Here is a 19,100-nt window from a genome sequence, read left to right as displayed (position 1 = left end):
GTTTGTCAGCATGCATGCGACATTCAGGTACCCATGATCTCTCCTCAATACCATACCCTTTCCAATGAACTAGATATTGTACTGAGTTCTGAACTAGGCGTGAGTCTAAAATCTTCTCTACCTCGTACTCAGGTTGGTCATCTATCATCACAGGAGGAGGAGGAGTGGGACCCACGTGGACTGCTGGCTTGAGTAGTGACACATGGAAAGATCTTACACCACGCATGCTGGCAGGAAGATCAATGGCATAAGTAACATTGTTGATCTTTCTAGCCACCGGAAATGGACCGACAAACCTGGGGCTCAACTTGTCTGAGGGCTGTTTCAGAGTCAAGTGACGTGTGGACACCCACACCAAGTCTCCTGGTTGGAATCTCCATTCTAAAGAACATCTCTTGTCAGCTTGACCCTTTTGACTCTGAAACGCCTTTTCCAAATTATTTCTCACGGTCCACCAAATGTCTTTAAAAGACTTTAGCCAGGCCTCCAGAGCTGGAAACGGAGTGGAGGCCACCGGTAATGGGGAGAATTTGGGCAATCTCCCTGTCACTACCTGAAACGGAGAAAATCCAGAGGAAGAACTTTTCAAATTATTTTGTGCAAATTCTGCGAAGGGCAGAAATTTGACCCAGTCATTCTGCGCCTCTGCAACGTAGCACCTCAAAAACTGCTCCAATGACTGATTGACTCTCTCAGTCTGACCATTGGTCTGTGGGTGGTAGCCCGACGAAAATGACAGCTTCATGCCCATTTGGTGGCAAAATGCCCTCCAGAATCTAGAAATGAATTGGACTCCCCGATCTGACACTATGTTTTCCGGAAAGCCGTGCAGCCGGAGAACGTGGATGATGAACAAATCGGCCAGTTCCTGGGCCGAGGGGAGTCCTTTCCAGGGCACAAAATGAGCCATCTTACTGAAGCGGTCGACTACCACCCAAATGACCGACATGCCCTCAGACCTGGGAAGCTCACCCACAAAATCCATGGACAAGTGGGTCCACGGCTCACTCGGGGTGGGTAAAGGCTGCAACGTACCTACAGGTGCCACCTGGGAGGGTTTGCTTTTTGCACATACCGCACACTCCTTAACAAATTCTTTGCAATCTACTGCCAGAGACGGCCACCAAGCACACCTGGCCACAAGTTCTTGCGTTCTAGACGCCCCAGGGTGTCCCGCATTCTTGTGTGAATGGAACATTTCCAAGATCTGGAGACGAAATGGTAGTGGAATAAACATAACCCCATCCGGTTTCCCTTCCGGGATGTCCTGTTGGAAGGGACTCAAAGTCTCTTTCCAGTCCTCCCAAGTTTCAGTTGTAGCTAGCACCAATTTCTGTGGGACAATGGACCCAGGAACGGAGGGCTGTGCTGTCTCTGGTTCAAAGCACCTGGAGAGGGCATCTGCCTTAATATTCTTGCTACCCGGCGTGTACGTAATAATAAATCTGAACCTTGAGAAAAACAGTGACCATCGAGCCTGACGAGGACTTAGCCTTTTAGCCCCCTCGATGTATTCCAGATTTTTATGATCAGTGTAAACCGTGATCGTATGTTCTGCTCCTTCTAACCAATGATGCCATTCTTCAAAGGCCAGTTTAATGGCTAGGAGCTCCCTGTTGCCTATATCATAGTTTTTCTCTGCTGGGGAGAACCTTCGAGAGAAATAAGCACACGGGTGTAACCTTCCCTGCAACCCTGACCGTTGAGACAGCACAGCCCCCACCCCAACCTCCGAGGCGTCCACCTCGACGATGAAGGGATAGGAAGTGTCTACATGTCTTAGGATGGGTGCAGAGCAGAACCGATCCTTTAAAGTGGAGAATGCCCGTAGGGCTTCTGGAGACCAGTGGGTGGTATCTGCCCCTTTTTTTGTGAGACTGGTGAGGGGTGCAATGACAGTGGAGTACCCCTTTATGAACCTTCTATAGTAATTCGCAAAGCCTAAAAAACGCTGCAAAGACTTCAACCCCACTGGCTGTGGCCATTCCAGAACAGCAGAGACCTTGGCAGGGTCCATAGACAGGCCCGAGGTGGAAATTATATATCCCAGGAAGGCGACAGATGTGACCTCAAAGGTGCATTTTTCCAGTTTCGCATAAAGCATGTTTTGCCTTAATTTATTCAACACCAACTTGACATGGGATCTGTGCTCGGAGAGGTTGTTGGAAAAAATAAGGATGTCATCCAGGTAGACCAGGACGAATTTGCCCAACACCTCTCTGAATACCTCATTAATCAGTTCTTGGAAGACGGCCGGGGCATTACACAGCCCGAAGGGCATCACTAAGTCCTCATAATGCCCGTCGGGCGTGTTAAAGGCCGTCTTCCATTCATCGCCCTCTCTAATCCTCACCAGGTTTTATGCACCCCGTAAATCCAATTGTGAAAAAATCTGAGCGTTAGTAACCTGCGTGAATAAGTCGTCTATCAAGGGCAAAGGATAGCGATTCTTCACTGTGATTTTATTCAAACCCCGGTAATCTATGCAAGGACGCAGGCCACCGTCTTTTTTCTTAACAAAAAAGAAACCTGCGCCAGCGGGCGACCGGGACGGGCGAATGAACCACTTGGCTAGGTTTTCACGGATGTATTCCTGCATGGCCACTTTCTCTGGCCCAGACAAATTATAAAGATGACCCCGGGGAGGCATACAACCAGATCGGAGATCGATGGGGCAATCGAACGGGCGATGGGGAGGTAATTTATCTGCGGCTTTGGGACAGAAAACATCAGAATATTCAGAATATTGCTCGGGTACACCCTCCAACTGAACCCTGGTTTGGCCTAACGTCACCTTCCCTAAACACCGCTGAACACAATGATCTGACCAGCTAGTTAACTGACCGGTGGCCCAATCGATCTGTGGGGAGTGGAGGTGCAACCAGGGCATGCCAAGGATAACTGTGGAGGTTGTCATGTGTAGCACAAAGAACTGCAATCTTTCTCTGTGCAGCACCCCTATAGTGACTCCCACCTCTGGTATCTGGGATAACGGATGATTCCTTTGCAGGGGGGAATCATCCACAGCCGTAACTTGGATGGGTGGTTTTACCGGGGTGAGGGAAATACCCAATCTCTTAGCAAACTCAAAATCCATAAAATTCGCCGCAGAGCCTGAATCAACAAAGGCTTCAGTGACCTCGGTTCTATCTTCCCATGTAACTGTACAAGGAAGAAGCAACCATTTATCTTCTAGGGGTAAGAGTCGGGCGCCTAGGGTGATACCCCCTACAACTCCTAGGCGGTAGCGTTTCCCGGCTTATTCGGACAGTTTTGTACTCTATGCCCCCCTTCAGCGCAATACAGACATAGCTGTTCAGTGATCCTTCGTCTTCGCTCCACCTGGGACAGCTTCGACCGACCAATCTGCATTGGCTCGGGTGGAGGCGAGACGGGAGGAGGTGAGACAGAAGGAGGCGGGGTCTCTGGTGTTGTGGCGTAAGACACTACTCGGACACGGTGACTACCCCTGGTCTGTCTTTGATAGCGCAACCTACGGTCGATTTGAATGGCCGCTGAGATGGCCTCATCGACTGTTCTGGGCTCGGGCTGGCTTAGCATTAGGTCAGAGACCTCATCGGACAGCCCTGACAAAAAACAATCTAACAGGGCATAAGTGTCCCACCTGGCTGTAACTGCCTACCTCCTAAATTCAGCTGCATAATCTTTGACCGGACCTTTGCCTTGACGCAAAAGCTTGAGCTTCCGCTCAGAAGTTGAGGCAAGGTCCGGATCGTCGTAAATTACTGCCATAGCTTTAAAAAATTCCTCTACGGAAGTAAGGGCTAGGTCTCCGGTGGGCAAACTGTACGCCCATGTCTGAGAGTCGCCAGATAACGAAGTTTTAATAAATGTGACCCTTTGGGTCTCGGTCCCCGAAGATCGGGGTCTCAACTCAAAATACGACAACACTCTACTCCTAAAATTTCGAAAGTCAGATCTGTGGCCAGAAAATCTTTCGGGTACGGGCATACGTATGTCAACGCTATGAGGGGATCGCACCTCATTCACTGACGTCTGGAGGGTTTGTACAGACCCTGATAGGGCATCAATTAACGCTTGGTGAGTACCCAGCACTTGGTTGATGTTATCCACCGAAGTGGCAAGTGCGCCCAGACGGTCAGTGAGTGCGTCCATATTGTTTTGGTCTGGCGTTCTGTAACGATCGGTGTAACAGAGAGGGTCTGATTACCGGTGAACTGCAGTATCACCGAGAATACAGAATATACCTGATTATTGATGATCTGCAGTATCACCGATAATCAGATATATCTACTAACCTCTGGACACCTGAGATATGAGAGTGTTTGGTGAAACAGTAGTACTCTGAGTGCTGCACCTCAGGAGGAGGTACAGGAGCAGTACGGAGTACTGCACAGAAGTATGATCCTTCCGTTGGCCTAGACTCTCCCGGGGGAGGAGCTAAGCAGAGAGTAGGAAGGACAGAACGTGATTGACACCAGTGAGAGGGTGTCACTAACAGGTCTGGGAACTGCCTCTAACAGTAAGGCCAGTTCTCGAGGTCGGACAAGCCAGGTCGTTAACACACAGACAGATAAGGTACAGATTCAGAAGACGGTAACGTAATCCAATAGACAGGCAGAGTTCAGCAACGGGAATCAGAATAGCGAGGTACAGAGTCAGGAGGCAAATACAGAGTTCAGGAACGAGCAGAGGTCGGCAACAGGATATCAGAAATAGCAAGGTACAGGATCAGAGTTCAGGAGAATAGTCAGGCAGGCAAAAGGTCATAACAAATAATACAGGTAGTATTCCTAACGCTAAGGTGTGAACGCCTTGATGTCAATACCTTTGGAAACTATGCTAGAACACAGATACAAACAAGGCCTGAGTGCTACCACGTTGTGATCGCAATGCCAGACAACCAAAGAATGACCAGCACCCAGTATATATACACCAGTGCTCTCCGGCACCTCCCTTAAGTGCTGGACCAATGGAATTTGCTGCAATTGTCAGCTGACCGGCCTGGTCAGCTGACCCTCTTCTGACTGCCATAAAGGCCCTGCCTCTCTGCGTGCGCACGCGTCCTCCTAAACCAGTGTGGACTATCAGTCCCAGCCACACCAGTCATGTGTTGAAATGTTGTCGCTGCATGGGATGCGGAATCCGCTGCACGCTGTCTGAAGGTGCGGCGTTTCCTCCGCATCCCGCCCCACTGAGAGAAGCAGGCCTATGCGTACAAACCGCTGCGTCCGACGCGGCGGTTTCTCCGCGTTCTGCTATGCCAGCCGCGGAAACAGCCGCCTCATCCTGCGTCCATGCGGCGGCTTTTCCGCGTTTTTTCACAGTTTATATTCGAGTATACAAGGTATGTGTTCTATTTGATTGGGGTAATTAGGATGAAGAAATTGTATTTGGGATTCAGACTGTTTTACCAGTTCTTCTTACTGGTGTCTCCATTTTAGAGATGTTATAATGGCACAGCACCCACTGGTCACAAAAAAAGCTGGTGGCACTGAAATGTCAATTACGCAGTTCATGCATTCTAATCTATATGTATTGACCTACATATATGTACTCACCAAGCCATTGTGTCTGCTTTTTAGCTCTATACCATGGCTGGGTCTAAAAATAGCATCAAATCATTCTCCCATCATTACAGTAAATGAGGAACACTGGAATATTGACAGCTGCTGCCAAATACATAGAGCACCCACCAAGCTAATTATACAGATACATTCTATGCAGCCTGCAATTATTGACATTTTCCTTTGCATTTCAGGCTAACAAAGTGTTTAGTGTAAACATGATGTACCAATAACACTAATTAGAAACCTAAATATAATGCACATTAAAAGTATAGCAAAAGTTATATCAGAGCCACACACAGTGCAAGTGTGTTCCTTTTGTGTTTGCTTTGAGTCCTATTGGAGAAAAGCGCTATAGAAATGTTATTGTATTGTATAAGTACACATCTTGGAACCTGTAGTTTGATTGATTTGATTCATTTAACTGCTATATAAAGCTTGAGCTCTGATAGTATTTCATGCACTGTTTGAGCCCATAGCAGAAGCGTTTGCAGTGCACCGTAGACTTTCTATGGGAAACAAATCCTTATCTGGAGAAATCGTTCAGGTTGTATTTTTTGGTTTCCATTCATTCCGGACTGACAGTGGGAACAGATCCTATTAATAAAATAGGATCTGTCAGCTGTCAGCTTTAGCTGAATATTGCCAACATGATAGTTCTTGAATTGTTCCAATAGTTTTGGAATTGTTTTGCTGCACAATAAGATGGCAGAATTCAATTTCTTGAAAAAGTCATCAACAGTTTTATTGTGACAGGTGGAATCAATGACCAGAAGCTGGGATTTAATTAACCTTTATTTCACCAGCCAAAAGCTCTGATTCTAGTGGGTGTTTTGTCATGTAGTTATCACAGGAGGTAAAGTTTGGCTATGTAATTTTTCATCACATGATCACTTCCTGTTGCCCTTGTTTCTGACAGCTTTCTTATAAGCTTATACTTCTAATACCAGCTATCTCATGTCTTTACTTACATATGGACAGTCCCGAGGCTTTCCCGATTGTCCTATGGCCCATTGGCCCTCCGTTCCAGTGCTGGGTCCCTCTAAGCATATTAAACAAGTGCTTGTCGAATATGCTTTTGTGGCCACCCTCCCATACATGTATGAGTGCGACCATGCTGTGCATGCTCAGACTTTATCCTCCATGCATGGGCATGGATGGACCATACTTGAGCATGGAGAGGTTCCAAGCCAGCAGTGGTGGGCTCGCAGGGTATCTGGGAAGCCTATGCAGCATCAAAGCTTTTCTCTTGGCAGGTTTGCTTCCAGAATGCTCATATGTTGAAAAAGAACATTTTAGTAATTAGGATTTTTTTAGCTTCCTACCTCCCTGAGATTTTCACACTGTATAGATTATGATGAATGAATGGGAAAGTTAGACATATACTCTAAAACTATCCAAAGGTCAAGGGGCTTCTGTCAATGTTTCCCTTTCTTCTCCAGTTCTCCTTCTCCTCTGATGCAGGCCAAGCTCCTCAAATACCTAGGGTACAGTTTGCTGCAAAGGGCACACCTGAACCTTGCCACACAAACTGTTGTTTATTTAATTCTGATGTGGAATTGTTAGTTACATGGAATATATTAGTAATTTAGCACTTAAATAGGCATCTGTGATTTGCAGTTGGAAAACAGGTAACGTCAATGTGCTAATTACAGTAATTAATTTTTCATTGTTTACCCAGACTTTACAGCAATGGAATATTTTTTGAGCCTGCACATACCTATAAAATGTATTTGAAGGATTTGTTTTGTGGTATAATTTTATTTGTCTGTGAAGAACATTTTATGAAGTTATATGTTTCAATCTTTAATACCATAACTCACTTTGGCAACAATATATTAACATTTCTCTATACGGAATAGCAATTGGTTCTTGTTGTTTAATATATGAACTCCATATCCATTAGTTACCGGTACAGCTTTGTTTATAGAAGTTTTTGAAATAAACAATTTTTGTGATTAGAATTTCCACTTATACCTTTCAATGCAGCTTACAAAATGAACAAGATATTACAAAGTGCTAAGCCAAAAGTTCTATTAAAGCTTACAACAAGTAAGACAGGCAATTCCATTATAATACTGCAATGTGGAAAGGAAAGGGGGTGACAAAGGGTGCATTGCCAGGGTACCAAAATGGCCAGAAAAGGTCCTGCTTTGAGTCAGATGAGTCAATTCCTAAAGAGTCTTACACTAAGCACTGTAACTAGCAATCAGCTGGATGGCATGGATGTGAAATGCCAACATGAGAAAATATGCCCATGAAAAAAGAAAGATGAAGGAGTAAAACATCATTACTCATTTGGGGGATATCTACGGCCGGTTGTTTTTTACAGGGAGGCTCCAGTCCAGTTAGTGGTCACAAAACAACCGGCAGTCCAGTCAGAGGTGACTATACAGTCCTAGGATAGTCTGTAGTTCTGGAGCAGCACCTAATGCATTCATTAGTATCAGTTTTGTCCCTTTCCAATGAGTGGTCAAAGGGCAGTCACATTGCAGTACAAGTCCTATCAGTGGTCATAATGTGGTTAGTGTTCTCCGGGTTATTTCAGTTGTCAAAGTGCACTTAGAGTTCAGGCCCAGTGCTGTGAGTGATCAAAAACAGGTACAATACAATCCCAGTCTTGCCAGTGGTATTACTTTAAGCTGTCCTTGAGGACCCAAAGTCACCTAACTTCTGTCAAGTGGCCCCGCCCCTCCTGAAGAAAAATGCCACACACTTGAAGTCGGGTAATTCGGGGTCTTCGAGGGTGGCTTCAGTGAAAAAAACTGCAACCGGGGAAAAGACTGCGCATGTAATAATAACAGGACTGCCGAATTGTCAATTACAGGTTGCATATCCGCTTTAAGGTTATTAAAATTTGTATTGCCAATAATGTCATTTTGGTTAACACCATCACTTGTATGTGAAATTGGCAGTTACCATTACAGATGCCCCAGAAGCCTGATTGCCAACTCACTGCTTCTTTAGTGGCCTGTTTTTCTCTAGAGATCATGGGAAAATTCTTCCCTATTCTGTTATGAATGCCTGCTGCACAGTAGCTTCTTTGGCTTCCCTAGATTCCATAGAGTGTGCACCTTTTTCACTCTTCCAAATGTATCTAACAGTATGGCAGGTATTTTGTTCCTAGTAGAAATGTTTAGCTATATTTTATTTAGTGTAACAGATGCGATCTATTAGGAATTACATGCTTCACACAGTACACAGTGATCATGTTGCTAGATTCAGCGAGTTATGAAGTCTGTAGTTATTCTGAACGCTCAGCATTTACTCTGCATAAGACCAAGTACAATCAATAGCAGCTCAGTCTGGCAGGCAGAACAGAAAGTCAATCAATCGGTCATGTCCGATTTCATAGTTAACTGAAAACTCTGGCCCAGTTTAATCAAGCAAGTAGCAGGCAGCATTAAACCTCCAAACTTAAAACAAATAGCCATTTGAGGTGTTTTATATTTTTGCTAGAAGTATGTGTTTGATTGTGGGTCCTGCAGAAACAAATGAATGGGAAAAGAATAGACGAGACAGCTTGTTCTTTAGCTACTCTTTACATGTATCTAGAAAATTAAAATGAGCCCTTTTTCCAGTCCGACTCATGACAGTGCATTCAAAATTGTAAGTAATTATAAGTATATGACCTCCAAGCACACACATTTTAAAGGGAAGGTTCAGGGACTGTTAAAAAAAAATAAAAATCCGCATCCACTTACCTGGGGCTTCCTCCAGCCCGTGGCAGGCAGGAGGTGCCCTTGGCGCCGCTCCGCAGGCTGCCGGTGGCCGACCCGACCTGGCCAGGCCGGCGGCAAGGTCGGGCTCCTTCCGCGTTCCAAAATGCGCCTCACGCCGGCGCGCTGACGTCATCGGACGTCCTCCGGGCTTTACTGCGCAGGCTTAGTAGTTCTGAGCCTGCGCAGTAAAGCCCAGAGGACGTCCGATGACGTCAGCGCGCCGCCGTGAGGCGCATTTTGGAACGCGGAAGGAGCCTGACCTGGCCGCCGGCCTGGCCAGGTCGGGTCGGCCACCGGAGACCACCGGCAGCCTGCGGAGCGGCGCCGAGGGCACCTCCTGCCTGCCACGGGCTGGAGGAAGCACCAGGTAAGTGGATGCGGATTTTTTTTTTTTTTTTTTAACAGTCCCTGAACCTTCCCTTTAATTATTGCTTTACTGAAATAACTGTAGACAGTAAGACTACATTTCCACCTGATTTATGCTGTTTCGGGCACATGTTATGGTGAATGGCTTTCTGGACACTTCATGCGTTTGTATGCGATTTTTACACTCATGTTCTCCAAAGACACATGGGGCCATATGCCAATTTAACACCTTGTGCCTTTTCAACCCCCAGCAAGCAAGAACATACTCAAAATAATTTTGATAGTACTTTTTCACCTACGTTTTCATACTTTTTCAGTTGTTAAGTGTTGCAAAAGTATTTTAGAGAGAAGATAAAAAATATCCCCAAGGAGAAAACTCATGTGGGCCTTAGGCCTAAATTTTCTCCTAGGGGATATTTTTACACCTTATCAATAAAATGCCTTTTAAGTCACTAGCAAGCAAGAAATAAATCAGAATAATTTTGAGTGAACTTTTTAACCTACTTTTTGGTACATTTTCATTTGCAGAATTCTGAAAAGTTATTTTAAACAAAAGATGAAAAATTATCTCTTAGGAGAAAACTTAGGAGAAAAAGTGAATTGAATACATTAACGGCCTAAATGTTCACCAGTGCAAAAACTGTGTTTAAAAAAATAAGTGAATGAATCTTATTAGCACAAGCTGATCGTAGGTGCCTGGCTGGTATCAAAGTGACTAATGGTGTGATGTGGCCATAAAACGGTAATAATCTTTGGGGTTATTTGCTTCTCCAATCCTAGAGGCAAGAATGATTTGGAAACCTCAAAAAAGTAAATGATTACAATTATATTTATTTTGGAATTGGAGTAAGATAATGAAATAGACTTATTTAGAAGAGATTTTTTATTTGTTCCAGTCATACTTCTGGATCAATATTTGCAGAAACCAGTTCTAAAAAAATAAGGTACGTTGCTGCCCCCCCCCCCCCCATCCCCCAGTGTTTACATCCCACCGGATTGGATGTGTATGTCGGAGTCATAGAAAAAGCATGGCCTCCATGCCGCCACCCCAACAATGCTCCCCCTAACTAACAAGTCTGACAACAACCTACAGTACTTTCCCCTCTGTCAAGAGCTAATTTGCGTATTTCTTATGCCACTTTATTTTCATTCTTTACGGTGAAACATTCATTTGTTTGGGGCTATTCACATCTGGAACATTTTCCTAGGAGCACCCCTCTATGTTCCATTTGCTTCCTGACACTTTCTTCTACTCACTGATCTTTTTAACAGCCTGGTGTTTCTGAAGAGATTTCAGCTGGTTGCAGGCGGAGCAATTTATAGAAGTTATCAAAATATTATATTTTATTTTGATAAGCATGGTAATACCTTCACAGCTTGCCCCTTCAGTGACATCTTGCTACATAATTCAAAGGCTGCCTGCAGCAAAGTACTGTGGAATACAGGCATCATCAGTTCTTGTCATCACGCCACACCAAGTGAATTATACGATTTTGTCTGAGTAAGAGTAAATATTAAAGGACAACTGAAGCTAGAGAGATATGGAGGCTGCCATATTTATTTCCCTATAAGCAATACCAATTTCCTGGCAATCCTGCTGATCCTCTGCCTCTAATACTTTTAGCCATAGACCCTGAAAGAGCATATGCAGATCAGGTGTTTCTGACATTATTGTCAGATCTGACAAGATTAGCTGCATGCTTGTTTCTGGTGTTAATTAGACACTGCTGCAGCCTAATGCTGGGAATACACGCCGATAGATGGTTCGATAGATAGTTTCCGACATGTCCGATCTCCCGTTCGATCGTTTTGCCGCATGATTACTGATAGAAGTGAATGGAAAAAGATAAGAAAAAAACGAGAGGAAGATAAGAGAATTGAGTGGAGAATCAAGCAGCAAAATTGATCGAGCGCAGAATCATGCGGCAGAAACGCATCTTGTATTCCCACCATAATAGACCAGCAGGACTTCCAGGTAACTGGTATTGCTTATTAGGAAATAAATATGGCAGTCTCCATATTCTTCTCACTACAGCTTTCATTTAAAGGTATTCTCTAACTTGCAGTGGTGTGAGTGCATGTATGCCCTTCAGGACTGGCCCTGCTATGTGGTGAGGTGATGAGGTTTGAATGAAAGCGAGGTGGATTAGGCCAGCCAATGTAAGAAGTAGACAGCTGATACAGTCAATACAGGAAGACCTTTCTGGGCTCTTTTTTGGACTTTGGCTGGCCAGAATGCAAAATGACAGAATCCGGCCAGCCAAGCCCCAAAGAAAGGCTTGCTCTGAGAGCCAGCTGATGTTCAGAGCGGCAGCAAATGGAAGTCCAAGAGCTTTGGCAAGTGGAGGGATCACTTCAACTAAAACCGTATCTTAAAGATGGAATATAAAAAACAATTATATTTTGTCATGTGCTGCAGAAGGATAGCTATATTCTTGATGTGTAGAGACAACACTGCCAATGTGAAAAGTAGCTAAGATTTAAAGTATAAGATACTGCATACATGTAAAATGCCTAGACAGGCATTTTTCAGGCTTTATAAAAAAATTAAAAAAGAACACATGAATTGTCTATTTTGTCCTTGTCAATTAATCTAAATGAAGGTTAGTTGTTACCAGATACTAAGTACACATAGAGCACAATATTTTAAACAAGCTGCTTAAAATAAATGGTCGTCAAGTACTGCTGGAATGCTGGGATTGTATCATAAGATCAACAGCATTTGATGTCTCTGCGTTCAATAGCACTGTCGTCAATTGCATTGCATTGACTTTATAGTCCTATACTAGTTTGACCTAAAAGGGCTGTTCCAAAACGTAGCAGGAGGAGAGCTAGCAGGAACTCACACACTGTGGTGCATGTTCTTCCATTAACACATGACCTCTTTTGTTACATTCCATATTGCTGTGTGATTGCTCACTTTATTGGTACTGAAGAATGAAAGAGAAAGGGACTGTGTAAAACAGCAGATGTTTAAAAGAACTCTAAAGTTCCATACACACGCCAGATTAAAGTCGGCTGAGGTGGCCAATAACGACTACCTTTGCTCATGATCTGGTACACAGCAGCCCCAGACTTCCACCTGTCCAGCGATCCACCAAGTGTATCAATTCAGCCAATAGCTTTGTTCTAGCTACTCGCCCCACCGCAGTAATAAGAAATCACTACTGTAATGTAAAAGGCAGAGCACATGACTTGGCAGAAATAACTCCTTTCTCATATCTGTGTAATAGGACTGCTACATGCTTCGGATGCTGCCTACTGTTGCTAGGTAACATCAGTCTTTTTTGCTTTTCCATAATGTCAATAACCGCAATGTTACCAATAAAATAGCACTTGTCTCCCCATTCTCAAATAAACATTTACCTGTGATCTAACTACCATCAAAATCCCACAGCACACTGTCAAAGGAAACATAAAATGGATCTTACTATCTAATGGTGTTGAAAGGGAAACTTTCCCTGTGAAAATGCAGAGTACGAATGATCCAACACCTTCTGTAAGCATACGGTAGTAGACAACAAGAGTACCGATAACAAAAAAGAAAAATGTTCACTCGTGCACTCAGGTTTGATACCATTACTGTAAAGAATATGATGAACAGTACGGAACTTTTATTTTGTATAGTTGACGTAAAGTAACTATACTAACACATTTTAGCACCAAGTAACGTCCATGCAATGCTATCATAATTATTTTAAAATCCTTTAAAAAATATAAAAATACAGCACTTTTATATTCATAGAAAATGAACACATTGTAACATAACAAGCCACCAATTGAAAGGTCCCAAGTTCACTGTTCCTCCAGGATGACCAGGCAGATAATGAATACAGCAAACTGTCAGTTTAGTGGTCCCAAAGGTCATTAAAAAAGAGTGGAGAGCCAGCAGATGCTAGTAACAGTATGAACCTTTTTGGAATCCATGTTGTCCACAGTTGAATTAGATCTATGACCATATAGATATCAAGGTGCTTGTTTGATCTATTGAGTAATGTATTTGGAATGATGACCACTAGAGTTTATTTGTCCCATAGTAACATAAATAATCTGGTGACATCAGGCATTCTCAGACCTCTCCATCCCTGCTAGGATTTCATGGATATTCCAGGTTATTCCAGTCTTCCAGAACTTCAAATTTGGCACGTCATCACTGATGACACTTTGCAAGTTAAAATTGTTCTTCTACAGGTATGTGATTTAGGACACTGGTGATAAAAATATGTTGTACAGTACTGCAAAAGCCAAAAAAGCACTGTAGGCAGCTATGCAGGCCCAGAACCTGGGGTCTTTCACAACGTTTTTGTCAAAGCAGCTGAAAACAATGTAACCGATGGACATTCCAGCAAGTCCTCCAGCAAAGTGAGCCACAAATGACACCTAGAATTGGAAATCAGAGACATGGAACAACTGTTAAAGTCACAGCTAGGTCTAATGTGAACTACAGAAAAGTTACAAAATATTCAAAAGTCATTCAAAACATAATGTCTAGTTGCTTACTTTGAAGCAAACATGAAACTGTGCATGATAATAAAGTACATAATTATTGGTTATGTTGCAGTATTGCATTTTATTATTGTTGCTAAGAGTGTTAGTCTGTTGACCTGGGTGTCATGAGGTAGCTCCTCTAAACTGTCATCTCAAGCCTCCTTGCTGGTCTATTTAGGGCCTGTACACACTGCTGCGCTTGCGTTGCGTCTTTAAAAACGCATGCGTTTTTAAAAACGCAAGGTCTTTTGAAAAAGAATGAAAATCGTGATGACTTGTACACACTGGTGCGATGCGTTTTTAAAAAAACGCAAACGCAGTGCCTGTTGCGCTTTTTTAAGCGCAGCGCATGAAAAACGCATTAAAAACGCATGCGCTTGCGTTTTTGCCTGCGTTTTTCAGAAGTCAGTATCCCAGAAGACTTGGCAATCTCCTGATTCCTGTTGAAATGTAAACTAGAAAAAAAACAAAGGATTCTTTAGCCAATCAGCAATTACAAGAAAAACGCAAACGCACAAAAAACGCAGGCAAAAGCGCATGCGTTTTTAAAACTACAGGCACTTTAAAAACGCATGCGCTTGCGTTTTTGCCTGCGTTTTTCAGTGTGTACAGGCCCTAAGTGATGCATGTCTTTACTAACCAATAGGACAGCTCAGTTCACTTTACTCTCACTTACGGTACCTATACACGGTAAAATAAAAACATTTGATTTTCCTGTTTTTTTTTACCAAAACGATCAAGAAAAACAAATGATTATCTCATGTTTTTTTCTATAAAAATCCGATCAGGCATGTTGGAAAAAAAATCATTATATTTGATCTAACGGAATAATCAAACTAAATTATCTAATCGAAAAAAATTGAAAAATTGTACCTTGTATGGGAACCTTTACACTTTGCTGTTTTTGATCTATTTCAATATTTTAAACTATTGACAACTTAGCTATGCATCATACCTCCACCCCACTACCCTCTAGATTGTAAGCTCGCAAGGGCAGGGACCTCTCCCTTGTGTTTCCTTTTTTTTGGTGCATTTTATCAACTAATCATCAGTATTAATGTTTTCCAAACTACACATCAATTGTATGTATCTGTATCACTAGTTGTCCTCCTTGTATAGTATGTTGAACTGCTCATGTATCTATGCTCCGCATTATTGTATGTTTTTGCACATTGTACAGCGCTACTGAAGAATTGGCGCTATATAAATAAAAATAATAATAATAATACCTCCATGCTGTACTATTGCAGTGCCCTATACAGGTTTTCCAAAGTGCCACTTCAAGGCTGTTAACAAGCCAATCCTGCCATTGCCACAAAACACAGATTCTTTGTGCACTCCAGTGGCTACCCATAAAATTAAAAATCCTCTTGAAAATTATACCTGAAGGATTTGTTGCAAACGCATCTCACCTATCAGGACCTTAGAATAACAGGTTCTGATAACCTGCTCTCCCCCAGTATCCACCTCAAAACATTTAGAGTCAGGATATTCTGTCATACTGCCCCTACCCTTTGGAAATCCTAAACACCCGTGCATAGTTACAGCCTATAGACCTCAACTAATACATTTTAAAATAAATGTTTATGGGCCACCAAAAAGGCTCTGTGGGCCGCATGTGGCCTGCGATGTAAGACAAATCTATTCACTTTGATTCTTATGAGAGAAAAGCGCTTTACAAATGTTATTTTTTTGTTATTTTTCACTGTAGGTAATCTCTGATTATGTTGTTTTTCATAAGAAGCTTTGTTTCTGCTACCTAGGTTGCTTTAACCAGTTCACCCCCAAGTGGTTTTTACCCTAACAGACCAGTGCAATTTTCACCTGTCAGTGCTCCACCCTTTAATTCCCTAATAACATTATTACTACTTATCACAACAAAATGATCTATACCTCGTTTTTTTTCACCACCAATTAGGCTTTCTGTGGGTAGTACATTTTGCTAAGAATTTTTTTATTCTAAATGCGTAAGAACGGGAAAAATAAGAAACTCATGGAAAAAATTCATTATTTCTCAGTTTTCGGCCATTATAGTTTGAAAATTAAACGTTCTCCTGTGGTTAAAACTGACACATTTTGTTTGCCCAGTTGTCCCGATTATTAAACCGTTTAAATTATGTCCCTATCACAATGTATGGCGACAATATATTATTTGGAAATATAGGTTTCGGTTTTTGTTTTTTTTGTCTGGTCCATATGTACAAGCCCCTATGTAGTAAAGTAAAAGTAATTTTCCCTCATAAAATATAAAAGCTGAGGCCCTAAAGAAACTATTTATGTATTTTTCTTCAAACTGATTTTTTTTACAAGCGTTTTTTTTTTGGGGGGGGGGGGGGGAGGGGGATGGTTGGAAGTGTAAGTTATTAATTTTATTAATATTGTGTATAAGTGTATGTGTATGTATGTGCCTATATGTGTAATTTTACTTTTTGGCCACTAGATGGCACTAGTGAACACTCTCCTGTTTAGGAAGTGTGTGGCGGAAGCGGGGCGGACACGTGCGGAGCGGCAGCGGGAGCGAGCGTCTTATTAAAACGTCCTGTTGCCGTTAACAGGCTCAAACAGGATGTTTTAATAAGTCAGTTTGCCGTTAATTGGTTAAGAGACAATTTCATGCTGTATGGCTACTGGCAATCAAATTCCAATTGTGGCTAAGTAAGCTGGAACACTCCTTTTCTTCAGACTCTTGGCCTGCAACAACTCACTGCCTGGGGATGTGGGAAGCCTCTACAGCACCTTTCATTGAACAGAATTGTGCTGAATATGAAGATAACTACCGCACAAGTCCAACCAAAGCTTTTTTTTTTCAGTTTTAAATAATAAGAAATGGCCACAGTTGGCCATTGTTTGCTGACTGTAACCATGCCATGGATATTATTGCTTCTTTCTGCTTCTGATAGAACTAGGGCTTTGTTGCATTTATTTCTCCCACAGACCATGCTATATGCCTTTCTTCTGAATATTAGCAAGGGGATAGTAACTGTGGACCATATTCATTAAAGACCAGTAAAGTGTCCATGCTCAAGGAGCAAATGACAATTCAACCTTTACTCACACCATTTATGTAGTGTATGTTGTGCAATTAGTGCGACCTGCGTTGCCTAGGTAACACGAGCATTGTTAGCAGAGGCGCCTCTAGGCATCAGCTGGTAAAGCAATTGCCTGGAGCGAAGACTTATCTGGGGACGGCTTCCAGGGGGAAAAAAAAGTTTATTTTTTCTGTCCTTCGAAACTGAAAACTGAGGGTATGAAGAGAAAAAGTTTTAATGAAAGCATCTGCTGCTCAGCCTCTCATAAGAAGTCTACAAAACTTTTCTCTACAACACTTTGTATGACATTCCCTAATTAGTTGTTATCTTGGGATCTAGAGTGTGTCTGTTCACTCCTGTCCAGCCCCTCCTTATGACCATGAAAAGAAAACACATCAGAAGAGGAGTATGGTGTCTTTCTGGGAAGCAGGTACAAGGCATTCCAGAACGGAATGGCCGGGGGCAAAGGGGGAGATTTTCCTCCAGGCTGCTGGTACAGTGCCTGGTGCATTTAGGTTTTTCTTGTATAAAGCAATGTGAAGCACTAGGCTGGCTGAGAAGGCTTGCCTTATGCAAAATCCATAGAAAAAAAACTCTGTCTGCTCTCTCGCCATTGTAAAAACTGCATGTGGACAGCTTGGACAGCTTGATAAGGAATTACACAAGTTGAAAAGTTTTCGACTGTCCCTAGACTCCAAGAGGGTTGCTGTAACCTTGTGTAAGAGATTGGCAGGGGCAGGAGTCACATTACAGGCAAGTAGCCTTTGTGTGATATGGGACTGCTATACTACCTAAGCTCTCTGCTCCATCTCAATATCTCTCCACTCCTCCTCTCTATTAACCTTCATTTCCCTCCTTACCCTAGTGCTGCTGCCTTCTTGTCATACAGGAAAGCTAATTAAAAGTGTTTTTCTCCCCTCACTCTCCCTGGATAGTGTAATGGCACTGGCGACCTGGGTGCAAATCTCAGCTATTCCTGCTCAGTAAGCCAGCACCTATTCAGTAAGGAGTCCATGGGTTAGACTCCCTAACACTGCTACTGCCTACTGATTGAGTCTTAGTGGCTGCAGCTCAAGCAATTTGAGTCCGCCAGGAGAAAAACACAATACAAATGTTCCTTGTCATTCTCTACTTTGCACCCCCATCCTACCCTCACAATTTAATCACCCCATTTTTGTTATTAGTAACCCTAGCATATAGCTGTCAATACATGCATTCATTTTTATCAACAGATTATTTCACTATCGATTATACTTTCGATCAATCCGTGGCAAAAATGTATCAAAATTACGATCAAACAGTACATTTTTCAATTGGACACAGTGGTATAGAGGCGGTAGATCGGCGGCTCATAGTATTGCACTGAACCACTACTGTAATACGATTCTTTTCTGGTGAAATGCTGCAGCATTGCGATTATTTTAGTGGGGGGGGCACCACAGGTTTCCTCGCCTGGAGTGACAAAATGGCCAGAGGCGCCCCTGATTGTTAGCGTATATGCATTACTTTACTTGACCTGATCAGCTGCCACGGCTGAGAACCATCTAACATGTGTACAAGGCTTACATTATGAATTGTAAGCAGTCAAAATAAATTCTTCAGAATTTACTGTAAGCAAGAAATCATACTCAAATTGTTATTTTAACCACTTAACATCTCAGTCGTTTTCAGCTTATGCATCCGAGCAATGTTCACCTCCCATTCATTAGCCTATAACTTTATCACTACTTATCACAATGAACTGATCTATATCTTGTTTTTTCCGCCACCAATTCGGCTTTCTTTGGGGGGTACATTTTGCTAAGAGCCACTTTACTGTAAATGCATTTTAACAGGAAGAATAAGAAAAAAAATGAAAAAATTCATTATTTGTCAGTTTTCGGCCATTATAGTTTTAAAATAATACATGCCTCCATAATTAAAACCCACGTATTGTTATTGCCCAT

The 19,100-nt window shown here is 42.7% G+C and overlaps 1 protein-coding gene across 5 annotated transcripts in view; it reads right to left on the bottom strand.

The window, feature by feature from the left end:
- Positions 1-13,243: 13,243 nt before the first annotated feature.
- The window catches only part of RHBDL2 (rhomboid like 2), a 45,604-nt gene continuing 39,747 nt past the window's right edge, over positions 13,244-19,100 (bottom strand). For 4 of the 5 annotated variants that reach the window (XM_068269012.1, XM_068269013.1, XM_068269014.1 and 1 more), the window contains one exon: positions 13,244-14,017. In XM_068269012.1, the coding sequence (XP_068125113.1) occupies positions 13,838-14,017 (180 nt within the window). In that variant the 3' untranslated portion in view covers positions 13,244-13,837. The remainder of the gene's footprint in view (positions 14,018-19,100) is intronic. The other variant, XM_068269011.1, reaches the window with a different exon arrangement.

Source organism: Hyperolius riggenbachi, chromosome 2 (assembly GCF_040937935.1).
Source record: "Hyperolius riggenbachi isolate aHypRig1 chromosome 2, aHypRig1.pri, whole genome shotgun sequence".
Taxonomy (NCBI): Eukaryota; Metazoa; Chordata; class Amphibia; order Anura; family Hyperoliidae; genus Hyperolius; species Hyperolius riggenbachi.
This window is presented reverse-complemented; position numbering and strand designations above follow the sequence as displayed.